The following is an 11640-nucleotide window of genomic DNA, read 5'->3' as shown; positions in this document are numbered from 1 at the left end:
TCCATACTATGTTGGATGACGCACCAGTCACTGTAGATGATCCAATATCCACTCGCTAATGCTACTCTGACACTAGTGCTATCACGCATATTGAGCATTTGCTAAAATTAAAGTTCAAAATCTAACACGAGAGTATGATTTGGTCAAAAACTCTAAAGCTCTGCGAGATAGAGGCCGATTAAGGGCAAGTATATTAGAGCCGTCTAAACGGTCTTATATAATTATATATCATTATGAAACAACTAAATTAAAATAAGTTGTTAATTTTTTTATCTTCTAGCAGTATCATATCTTTAAGTTATGGGATGAAAAAAAATATTATAACTAGCATGATAATAACAACTTATACAATGACAAGTAAGCGGTCTTATAGTCTTTAATTTTAGTTTATGAGGTGGTTGCCATATCATCAAAAAATCTCACATGGATCTGCATGAGATAACCTATAACACCGCTGACGTGCAGCAATATACTTGCTATAGCGGCAGTGTTCCTGACTTCTTCTTGCCCGGTGTATAGCTAATATTGTGACAAACTGACAATGTTACCACTCGCAATGGCGGAACCAGGGGCCGAGCAGGGGCCATGGCCCCCCTAACACCATTGAAATTTTTTAACCTCCTACCGATATTCTAAAATCCAACACACGGATCATCAATATAACGATGCTTTGTACTTAAGTTCTCCAAGTATCATTTTTAACATACCCAACAACACATACTCAACGGGCATGTAATACTCATCTAGCTAGACAGGTAGCTAAATACTAGTCAAATCCAACCAGAAGACTGATGTTATGGGCCACTGAGGTCTGAATCTCTAACAATAAATTGAAAGCCGCTCGACGCTGGCGCGCATGACAGCTTCTGCCTCGGCTTCTTGCAGGCTGCAGCGGGAAATGCTGCTAGCCAGAACACCAAGCACACAGGCAGCATGACATGCAGTTATGCAATTTAACTGTTGGCAAGCAGACAATGCATGTACATATGATTCACGTATATATAAGCCATCAAGCACAGTAAGCGATTGTTACTCTCAAATGCTCATGTTTATTTTTCTTATCTTAAATACACATAGTATAATGGGAGAACTAAAACTTATGTTATAATCTTTTCAATAAACGTGGCTAAACTAAAAAAAAGAAAGATATTTGTATTATTTTAGAAAAGAAAGAGATTGCAAATTTGCAATACGTTAGGAGATGGCTGCTTGTATGCTTTGTATAAAGTGCAAATAGAATATATATGAAGCATTTTCTCTATCTAAAATATTGATGACATATATTGATGACATGCATATATATCTTATATATTTTCTCACGTATTGTATAAAGTGTCCGGTCGACCCTCTTATTCAAAATTCCTGCTTCCGCCACTGGCCACTCGATCCCTTTGTTTACTCGTGAAAGTTTGGCTCTCCCGTTAATGGCATTATATTCAAGTTTTGAAGCGTGTTTGGTTTCACATTTCTCGTGCATGAGTCAAAACTAGGCGCCTATTTAGATACTTGGTCGCTGGTTTCACGCAAAAATTTCAGTTGGCCGGAGCATTTTCTGTCAAACTAGAAAAACGTTGGGCGGCACTTCAATCCGCCAAGTTTTAAGCATAGTACAAAACGCTATACCAAAGTTGAACCATCTTCAAATTTAGGCCACGCCACTCGCCCACTATTCTACAAACCAAAGAACTGGACTGGGTCACCCTCACGTTCCGCCCGGCCGGCCCAGCGAGCGGTCTCCTCCACCTCACGCCCTCTCACGGCCTTTTCGCCGCCGCGCGCGACCCCGACCCTCGGAAGCATTTCCCCGAACACCTGCCGTGCGTGCCGTGCCCGCGCGCCCCCAAACCCCGCCGCCCCGCCTAAACCCCAGGAACCCCAGAGCGCCGCCGGATGCCCTCCCGCCGCCCGTCGGATGGCCTCGGCGGCGCGAGGTAGAGAGGGGCCGGCGCGACTCCTCTCCCCATTCAGATGTGGCGGCTCCCCCCGGCCGCGGCGCTCCTCCTCCGACGCTCGCTCGGCGCCACCGCGCGCCTCTCCGCTCCGGTACTGCACTTCCCCAGCTTCTCCTAATAGTATTTGTGATTTCCGCAAAGGATATTCCGTCCGGATGCTCGGTTAGCGCGGGCCCGTCACGAATTTGCGAATCCAAGCACAACCTTGCTAGATTGCTTCCGGTGAGGGGCTTGATTGGTTCCTTGTGACGGATTATCTGGTAGATCGTTGATACCCCGTCTCGTTTCGGCAGTGGCTTTTGTTAGTATTCAGGACCTAATCCTAGGTTTGGTTGAACTTTTGAACTTGTCCCTTCTTTTTTACTCGTGCTGTTTGAATTGTGTATCTCAAAGTGGTGCGACGATCTCACAAGTTTCTTTCATTTTTACCTCCAGAGGTGTTTGGTGCGTGCCTTGCTACACGAGGAACAGCCCAATGTGGGCACTAATTCACTCATGACTGTGCGTTACCTCCAATGGTGTGGTTCAGATAACGACGACGACGATGAGGCCATTGAGGCATTTAAGCATTATTGCTCAACAACTGCAAGCAGTAGTGCTTCAGATGCCTCAGCATCTACTGCTTATGTCGAGAAGCTCTGCAAATCTGGCAACCTTCTTGATGCTGTACGTGTTGTGCGGCATCTGCGTGATGAGCAGATCCATGTCTGCCTCCACACATTCAATATGTTACTGCAGCAAGCAGCTGAAGCAAACAGCTTTGCTCTTTTTGCCAAGGTATTCAGATACTTGCTGCTTTCAAAACTTGCTCCTGATTCAACTTCATATATGAATGTCGCCAAGGCCCTCCAGAAGTTGGATGGGTGTGAATTGATACTCAAGTTTGTAAGAGAAATTTTGGAAATAACACAGGATAGAGATCCTACGGTAATGAATCGCATTATTTTTGCCACGGCTAAATACGGAGACATTGATAAAAGTTTGATCATCTTTGAAGAGTTGAAGAAAGATCGAACCAGCTTGGATGTCGTCACGTTTAACACTATCTTGGACATGCTAGGAAAAGCTGGTCGGGTGAATCAAATGCTTCATGAGGTGAAGCAAATGGAAGAACTTGGCCATTATCCTGACATTGTGACATATAATACCGTAATAAACTGCTTGCGAAGGCTTGGGAGATTAGATCTGTGTAAAAGATTTGCAGGGGAAATGCTTGAGAGAGGCGTCAATCCGGATCTTAGAACATACACAGCACTCATCGATAGTTTCGGACGGGCTGGCCATATTACTGAAGCCCTGGAAATGCTTGACTTGATGAAGATGTCACATAAACCTTCAGTTTATGTCTATCGCGCACTGATCAGTGACTTGAAAAAAGCTGGACAGTGTGAACTAGCCCAAAAGCTCTCTGAAGAGATGAATTCAAGTGCATCAGATTTATTTGGCCCTGAAGATTTCAAGCAAAAGAACAAGGGAAGATGGTTCAGGAATAAAAGATAACAAGTCGATGAGTGATCTTTTAGGCCTGAATATTCTGTTTTCATGCGCAATGTGCATCCATAGTTCCAGAAATTCTGGAATGAACTGAAATGTTCAGGAGAATGTATCTCAGAGAATCAGGGAGTAACAGACTTTCAGATGAAGAAGCACAATGATTGGGAAGTCTCTGGTACAAATTCAAACATAAAATTATTCTCAAGATTTGCTATGCGCCAAGGAGACATGGCAATCTGGTACCTGTGGCTCCTTGATCGATGTGCAATCGTGGGGGCATTGTGAATTTGTGACAGACGTGATCTGCTGCACAAACTCGAGTTAAACTTAAACACATAGCTGGACTGTCACATGACTTGGTTGGGCCTTGAGATACTGATGACGTGGTATCATATGCATCTAACCTGCTTTGTTGGACATCACTGGTATTAGCCTTGTTTCGCTGGACATCTCTACATGTAAAGTATCAGCTTCTACCATTCCTTTTCAGTGCTGAACAAAAGTAAAATTCTTCACGTCCAACCCTTTTATGTACAGCTCAAGTATAACCATGCATCGAATGATCGAAGCCATCTATGAGCTTCCCTTTTTGGTGATTTTAACCGTAGGATCCTGAGTTGCAACCAAATGGTTGTACCTGTGGCTGTAGTTGGACAAAATAGTTAAATCTTGAGTCAGGAATTCCTTTTTCACCAATTATTCTGCCATGCAATCGGAAAATGGAATGTACTAATATGAGTTGATTAAATTCATTATTTATTTGAGTCATTCTATCACAATTGTGTATTGATAACCTAATGCTTTCATAAAGCATATAGACATGGGTTCTATATGCATAATGATGATTTAGTGAGAAAAGGTGCAGGCAACAATGTTTCGGAGTGTGGTATGGATAAGTTGTCATGCAACCTAGGTATATGTTTGAGTTGTCTTCCTCTCGATACTCATCTGTGCTCTGAAAATGTACTTTTTACAAGTTGTATACTTTGTCCTCGAACAAGTGGTGCAGCCACAATAGTGATTAGTAGTGACACATGTAGAAAAACTCTTAACAAGTTTGCAGTTAATTAAGGCATGTTACACATGTAAACCATTGTGGATGGAGTCATGCCCACACATGCAGCACACTTGAGGTGATTCGTTGTATACAAAATCATCTAAAGCTTGATACTTTTAAATATAGTTCTAGACAAAGGGTATTTATCTTAAAATAAACATGTTCTGTTACATAGCAATGACTTATTAATATATAGAGTACTATATATTTGAGACTTGGTCACATTCACATAACATCACAACTATTTTCGACATCAGAATTCAGGGCCAATAGGAATACTACTGTAAAACTACTCGTTTGACATAACCTAACAGACTGTTCTATTTCAAAACAAGAAAAAAAAACTACCCGCCTGTCTCCTTGGTAACGTCCAATGACTTGGGCTTTTGGGATCTTTTTCTTCAAGGCTGTCGGGCTGTCTAATGGGGGAGTGGAGATCCTGATAGGCCCAACTCATAGCTCACGAGCGCATGCAGAGTTGCAACAAAAACATTTGCAACAGAAATTTTTTAAAGGATTTCGTGGTGCCATTTCATTTCCTATATATTTTTTAAAAAAATTGGACAGCTAGTGCATCCTGGAAGTGCTTTGAGCCATGGAATGCTCTGGTAACTTCCTGGGATAGTATTCCGAGCTTCAACAGCAAGAGATCATCAGCAGATGGAACGCGAAGACGTGTAGCAGCCATCGTCTTTTCCAAAACTGCGACGTGAAATCGATCGATCCAGGCGGCAACGGGGCCGGACAGTCACGTCAGGCTGGTCCGGACCGGACGTCAACCCAACGTCAAGTGGCCACGTACGATACGATTGGCCTGCAGGAAGAAAATGACCCGGCGATGACGGCGAGCCATGGAGATTAGATGGAGAAGAGACGATGCCTAGCGCCAAACCCTGACGCGTGCACGGAGATACACTACGGCCGTATCTCGCCGGAACGGAACGTCAATGTCGTCGGACCGGCCCAAACTTTCCACGCCGGCCGGGGGGAAGCGTCGTCGCCACCGCGCGCATCTATCGTATCGCGTGCCTGACGGTGCGCGCGTACGCGGAGCAGGGGTCATCGGATGAGATTAGATGATCTCGATCGCGGGTGGGGGAGCAAGGAGACGTCCGAGCTGTGACGCCGAGTCAATCTTCTGGGAAGCCGCCCGAGAGGAAGAAGAAGCTGGCAGCGACTTGGGGAGCGTGACCGGCCGGCAGGCCGAGACGGCGAGACCAATCGCCGTTCCGGCGCGTGGCGGTCCGAAGAGATGGATGGCGAGTCAGAGTTCGATTCGTTCCCGCGTGGGTTCGTCGTCGCCGTTGTGCGGCGATCGATGGTTGTGACGATCCGCTAGCTGCTGCTTTACATCACGCGTGGCGCCGTCTCCGTCCGTACAGGCACGCCGAGCACAAGGCGAACACTTCTCTGCGTGTCCGCAGAGTGTGTAGACCGTACGCATCTGCATCAGGCGGCGCACGCGGCGGCAATGCATATGACTCGCTCGCTGCCTTCCACGGTGGTTACTCGGCTTCGCCTTTCGCCTTTCGACGGCGTTGTTTTGCCGTCCGGCCGCCGGCAGGGTGCACACGCGCGTCGGCGTCGGCACCGGAGCTGGGCCGCTGGGCGCGGGGCGGGCGTCCGTTGGCGCCCGGCGTCGAGCCTCTCTGCCAATGCGCGGGCGCGCCTCGGCACGGGCGCGCCCACCGGTGCGCACGCGGCAGGGCCGCGGGCGGCTCGGCCGACACGTCGGCGAGGCGGCACCACACGGCAGGCGGAGGAGAAGGGGCTCGTAGGCTTTAGGCTGGTCCCGACCCGACCGGTCGATGGGCAGGCATAGCTAGCGGCCTAGCGCTAGCGGCGCGGCACCACGACGCCCGGCGCCAGATCGTCCAATTGCCTGCGGATTCCTCGGTCGCATAATAGAGACAGCATGGAACCGAGAGAGAGAGAGAGAGAGGCACCGGCGTACAGCCGTGACAGGTCGTCCACCTTGTTTGTACTACCTCCGATCCGCGACTTGCCGTTGCTGGCTTGCTGCATCCATCCATGATCCATCACCACCTCATGCCTGCCAGCCAGCTAGATTAGCTCCTTTCGACGCCATTCCCAGATCGATCGGTACGGTACGAGGAGTGATGGACGATGATGCTAGACCAGATGTGATGTCACGTCATGCATGCGTGACCACGGGAAGATTGGTGAAAACCACCGGACTCTTCGTTAGGGGAATTGGGGAAAGATCGGTAAAAAAATCCGGTCAGGCATGACATGACATCATATTTAGTATCATCTATCATCGTACTAGTTTGATTATTGGGCTCCTGTTGTCCGTCGAAATCCGAACATATTTTTTTGAAAACTAGGAAATCCGAATATTTATTTGTGTGGTCTCACTTGCATGTACGGCGATGGAAACATGAGCAGTTCCGTATCCTATTTCTGTAATGATAATGGAGTAATATAACTTTAGTTCCAAAGGTGATGGCACATCTTCTTTCATACTCTTTCCGTTCCAAATTATTAATTATTTTAACTTTTCTAGATTCATAAAGTTTGCTATGCATCTATATATATATATATAGAAAAGTTAAATAACTAATAATTTGAAATATGGGAGTACAATATATTATATTATATTATAAATAAAGATCAGCTTTAACGCTACAATGTAGCGGCTTAGCTACATCTCGCTCGGGTGGTTTTTTAGTCCCACACCCTCTCTCTATCTCTTCTTAATTTTTATTGCTCCCTCCTTTTACCTCTACTGCGATGTCAACCCTGAGAGTTTTGGTTAGGTTGGGTTAGTGTAAGAAATTAGAGAATGGACTTTCTCCGGCGAGATTAGGGTTAAGGTTTGGGAAGTTCATTGTGTACTGAGCATAAACAGAGAAGGGTGGATGCAGGCTAGCTCAATGGTGGCGGTAGGCGCAAGGGTGGTCAACAGCTTTCGCAAGTGCTAGAAGACGACTTGTGGGCAAGATCGTGGTGGTGGCTGTGACGGTGGGTGAGAACCGCGAGTGGGGATTCGTGGAACCCCGTTTAGAGATTCGGCTAGGTGCTGAACGCGCTGATCCTCTTAGGCAGTACCTATGGTGAGCATAGAGAGAAATTTTACCTAGGTTCGAGTCTCCTGAAGGATAATAGCCCTATGTCCTGCTTTTGTGTATATTTTATGGGTGCGCATGAACTAGAGAGTACATAGGAGCCGAGCTCGTTCTTTAGCTCTGGAATCTTTTTTTGAGCCAGAAGCTCCTCTTCCCTACCCCGTGGGTCTACTCTTGTTGCCTCTACAGCTGACATGCTCTTCATGCATGGACCTCCTTTTTTAATGCGTACAGGTGCATGTATCTGGGCACATGCTTTCACGCGGCTCATGCACGCATGTATTCGTGTGGAGTTCTCCTTGGTCTTGTCTTATCCTATCTTGGTGCATGCATGTATGCAGCCCATCCACGTGCAAGCATGCAAGGGGCTATTTAGTGCCGTCTGCCCTGCCGGCTGTTAGAGCGTTTCCTTTGGAGCGAAGGTAGCTTCCCGTTCCCAAGGTCCTTTCGTAGTAGTATCCGGGGTCCTTCAAGCTCCCGGGACCTGAGAATCAGGCGGGCCTACCCTGTGGCCCAGCCCTCGTGTGGCGAACGAGCATCTCCACTAATCACTTGCACTTGGGATCCCGTTCCCTTTGCGTCGACAAGCGGCCTCATTGAAGTTATGTTAGGACAACATGGTGTGTCCAGTGGCAGGAGCTGCATCCTTCATTCCAATTTTTAGGTTATTTTAGTAAGTCCAGATACATAAATTTTGCTATGCATATAGATACACGCTACGTCTAGATACATAGCATAAACTATATATTTAGATTTGCTAAATAAACGAACAACAATTTGAAAGGAAGGAGTACAAGTGATGGGAGCGGGAGGCAGCGCGACGGGGTCACGTAGCAATGAAGGATGGTGACGAGAGAGAAGAACACCATGAGGAAAACTGGAAGGAAGAAGGAACCCGTCAGCCGTTGGATCCTAATCTAAAGGCTACATATAGGTTTTGAGTGTGGGGAAGGGTAAACGACGTGTATTGAATTCCTCGGTACATAGTACTAATATTTATCGCCATTAATTTTTTCTTATAACTCTGACCATTTATTTTATTCAAAAAATTATATAAATACCATCTATTTTGTTTATGAAATGCTTTATTATTATAGGTATTTTAAGCATGACTTATGTTTGCAATAAATTTTTGAATAAGACGAATGGTCAAAGTTGTGATAAATATTTGCATACGGAGGGAGTAGCAATTTAGCAAATGTATACGATTCATTGTAGGCTAGCAGGTAGACGCATACATACTAGCGGTAGAAAGTAGTAGGCCCGGTGCGCACGTGTAGTGCTTGGAGCCGTGGGCCTCTACTGTATGGCATGGACGGCCCATGCACCCAAGGCAGGCACTGTTGGCCTCATTCACGCTCGCCGCGTCGCTCACCTTCTGATTTAAAGTTGCACGCACGTGCCTGTCAATCGGAGTATACGGATGCGTGCATCGCATTCGTATGGCATGGTTTGAAATATCTTCCAGGAAGTTAGCGGATGGCACAGATAGGAATATACGGAGGGTTCGAGATGTATATGTTGCACCGGTGTACGGTCAAAACTTGCCAAGTTAAATTTTTTTAAAAAAAGTTGGACCGTCCTGTGGTGTAGGATGTTTCTCCGATCGGACGGTCGCGTGTGATGCGTGGTAGGATCAACCACCACCATTCATGCGTGCGACCTGTGAATATTCGAAGCTGTGCCATGGTGAGTCGTCTTTCCAGCCACAGCAGGTTGCATGCTAGTCGAACAGGCTTCATTCTCGCGTCTCACCGACCTAGTAGTACCAAACTATAGGGGAGATGACAGAACATGCTCAGTTATTCCTCCACTATGAAAAACGATCATGAAAAATGGTGGCGAAGAAATTATGAAAAATGTTGATGGAGACATTATGAGAAATGTTTAATTAGGTCGAATAATAACATACTATACATATCACCGTCCAGCAGTAATAAAATATACATGGACGGTCATACATGCATGGCCTGAATTATTAAAGCCGCACATGTAGACATATCTATCCTTGTAGCTTACACGCGCTGCAAATTTCCTCGACGGCAACGGTGAGGCGAGGATTAATATTTTAAGACGCGTACGTGTTTCAACGTCTCCAAAACTGACCTGCTGGTTAAATGTGTAGCAGGCAAAGTGTAGTAGGTGCAGCGTCTAATGTCTTCTCCTACGGCTTAATGTTACTCTCGCCAAGACTCTTAACGGCTCGTATGAACGATGATGGCTCGTGCTCCATATAACCTGAATATACCGAACGTTACCATCTGTAGTTGCAGCTTAAACACGCAAAAATACTTGAACTGGTTTTCCAAAAAAAAAATCAAATATATTATATGTACACGACCTCATATATACACTAGTATATCCAACGACACAACAACTACATTGTTTTGGTTGTGCACTGAGCTGAAGATAACGTTATGTGTTGTAATTCGTTGTCATGTCGTTTTTTTCTTTGGTATTGGTAATTGTAGGCCGTGGTTTTATCCTATTTGTGCTGAGGCCAGAGTAGTATTATTAGAGCTAGCGTTGTATCTGGTATCAGAAGCTTTAAACAAAAATATATATCCAACGACACAAGCAACTAGAAATAAGCTAATGTACGTGCCTATATATACTCACTGATTGCTAGGTTGATTGGCTCCATCACCACTATAATTAACAACTAATAAGTCCATCATCTCACTATTACTAGTATTGTTTACCATTAGTGGCCCTTGTCCAATCATGCACATTTTGTGTCACCAAGACCAATAATACACTGTGCAGAAGGAATCAAATTTAATGCAGCAGGAAACTGCAAAACCTACTTGTTTGACACGCCGACACAAGCATCAACGGAAACAAAGCCGTTCCGGTATGCTTTCTCGCCGCGCTCTCTGGGCCTACCAGGCCATAGTTATTGCCTAGGACCAAACGGGAAAGCCATTTCTTGTGTCCATGTATGGACATGTGGGGCCAAATTGTTTCCCAAGCGAGCTTTGCTCGATCTGCTAGGAGCGAGGATGTATAGCTAGGAGATCCGAAACTAGACTGCTTGTTTAGTTTGTGGAATACTTGCCATGATCCTAACGCTCAGTTACCTTCAGTTTCTTGCTAACATGAGAAAGGAGATAAGGCGAGGGAGGCTTCCTTACGGACCCAAGCAAGCATACTCTTTGATGATCCATGCAAGTTTGCCGAGAGCAAATACTACCGCAATTCTCTCTCACACGCTATTACTATTTGTGTGAGTGTAGTGTGCATACCTACAACTCCCTCGCTCGGTTATGCAATGTTTGTCTGATCAAGGAAGTTTTTTTACCTGATCCAATCAAAGTTGGTGTGAAATGACCATCCATATCCTTAGTAAATCATATGGCACAAAAAATATCTTCTTTCAAAGTATTTACCTAGAGGTAGCGAGTGAAAATATTACAATTGAGATCCCCAATTGACAAACATTATTGTGAAACATTTTATCCTGAGGCCATGAACAAGTACAACGAGTTTTGTAAAGAAAAACACACCCACCTAATTGAAATGGTCAGTCCTCCAAAATTCTAGCCTTCTACGACTACAAATAGTCACAAATAGAGTAAGGAGTACGTTTTATGGGATAACAATGACAATATTTCTTCAGTGTATCTTTGCATGCTTGCATTGAAAATTATCTTATAAGTATAATGAAAATGTAATATTATTGGTCAATAGAAAATTACACTGCTGAAGATAATTTTCGTATAGTAAAATTCAATAATATTTTACACTCAAATTTCAATATTTGTACATAAGATTTTCGTATAGTAAAATTGATATTTTGAAACATATTGGTAGTCAGAATTTGAGATCTACTTCAACTGAAACTCAGAGCACCATTTCCAAAACATAGTAGTATGTTTGCACCAGTAGAGTACTAGATTACTGAGCAAGACTGGCTGAACTAATAACTAATGACTCTGGTATAAGTCTCAAGAGTCAATACAGTGTCTTGTATTTTGGTTGGGTCTAAACGCACATTATTTTTCTCCGTAGAAACTCTTTCGAAATTTCCGTGAAGAAATTTCTACGA

The 11640-nt window shown here is 44.9% G+C and overlaps 1 protein-coding gene across 2 annotated transcripts; it reads left to right on the top strand.

Annotated features, from left to right (window-relative positions):
• Window positions 1-1721: 1721 nt before the first annotated feature.
• LOC112886555 (pentatricopeptide repeat-containing protein At1g11900) lies at window positions 1722-4201 on the top strand. Of its 2 annotated transcripts, XM_025952497.1 has the most exons (3): window positions 1722-2043; window positions 2388-2729; window positions 2950-2982. In XM_025952497.1, the coding sequence occupies exons 1-3, from the start codon at window positions 1969-1971 to the stop codon at window positions 2953-2955; spliced, it is 423 nt and encodes a 140-aa protein (XP_025808282.1). In that variant the 5' UTR covers window positions 1722-1968; the 3' UTR covers window positions 2956-2982. The 2 variants fall into 2 exon arrangements, with proteins under 2 accessions (XP_025808282.1, XP_025808281.1); XM_025952496.1 differs by having other exon boundaries at window positions 2388-4201.
• The last annotated feature ends 7439 nt before the right edge of the window (window positions 4202-11640 follow it).

This window comes from Panicum hallii, chromosome 3, assembly GCF_002211085.1.
Source record: "Panicum hallii strain FIL2 chromosome 3, PHallii_v3.1, whole genome shotgun sequence".
Lineage (NCBI taxonomy): Eukaryota > Viridiplantae > Streptophyta > Magnoliopsida > Poales > Poaceae > Panicum > Panicum hallii.
This window is presented reverse-complemented; position numbering and strand designations above follow the sequence as displayed.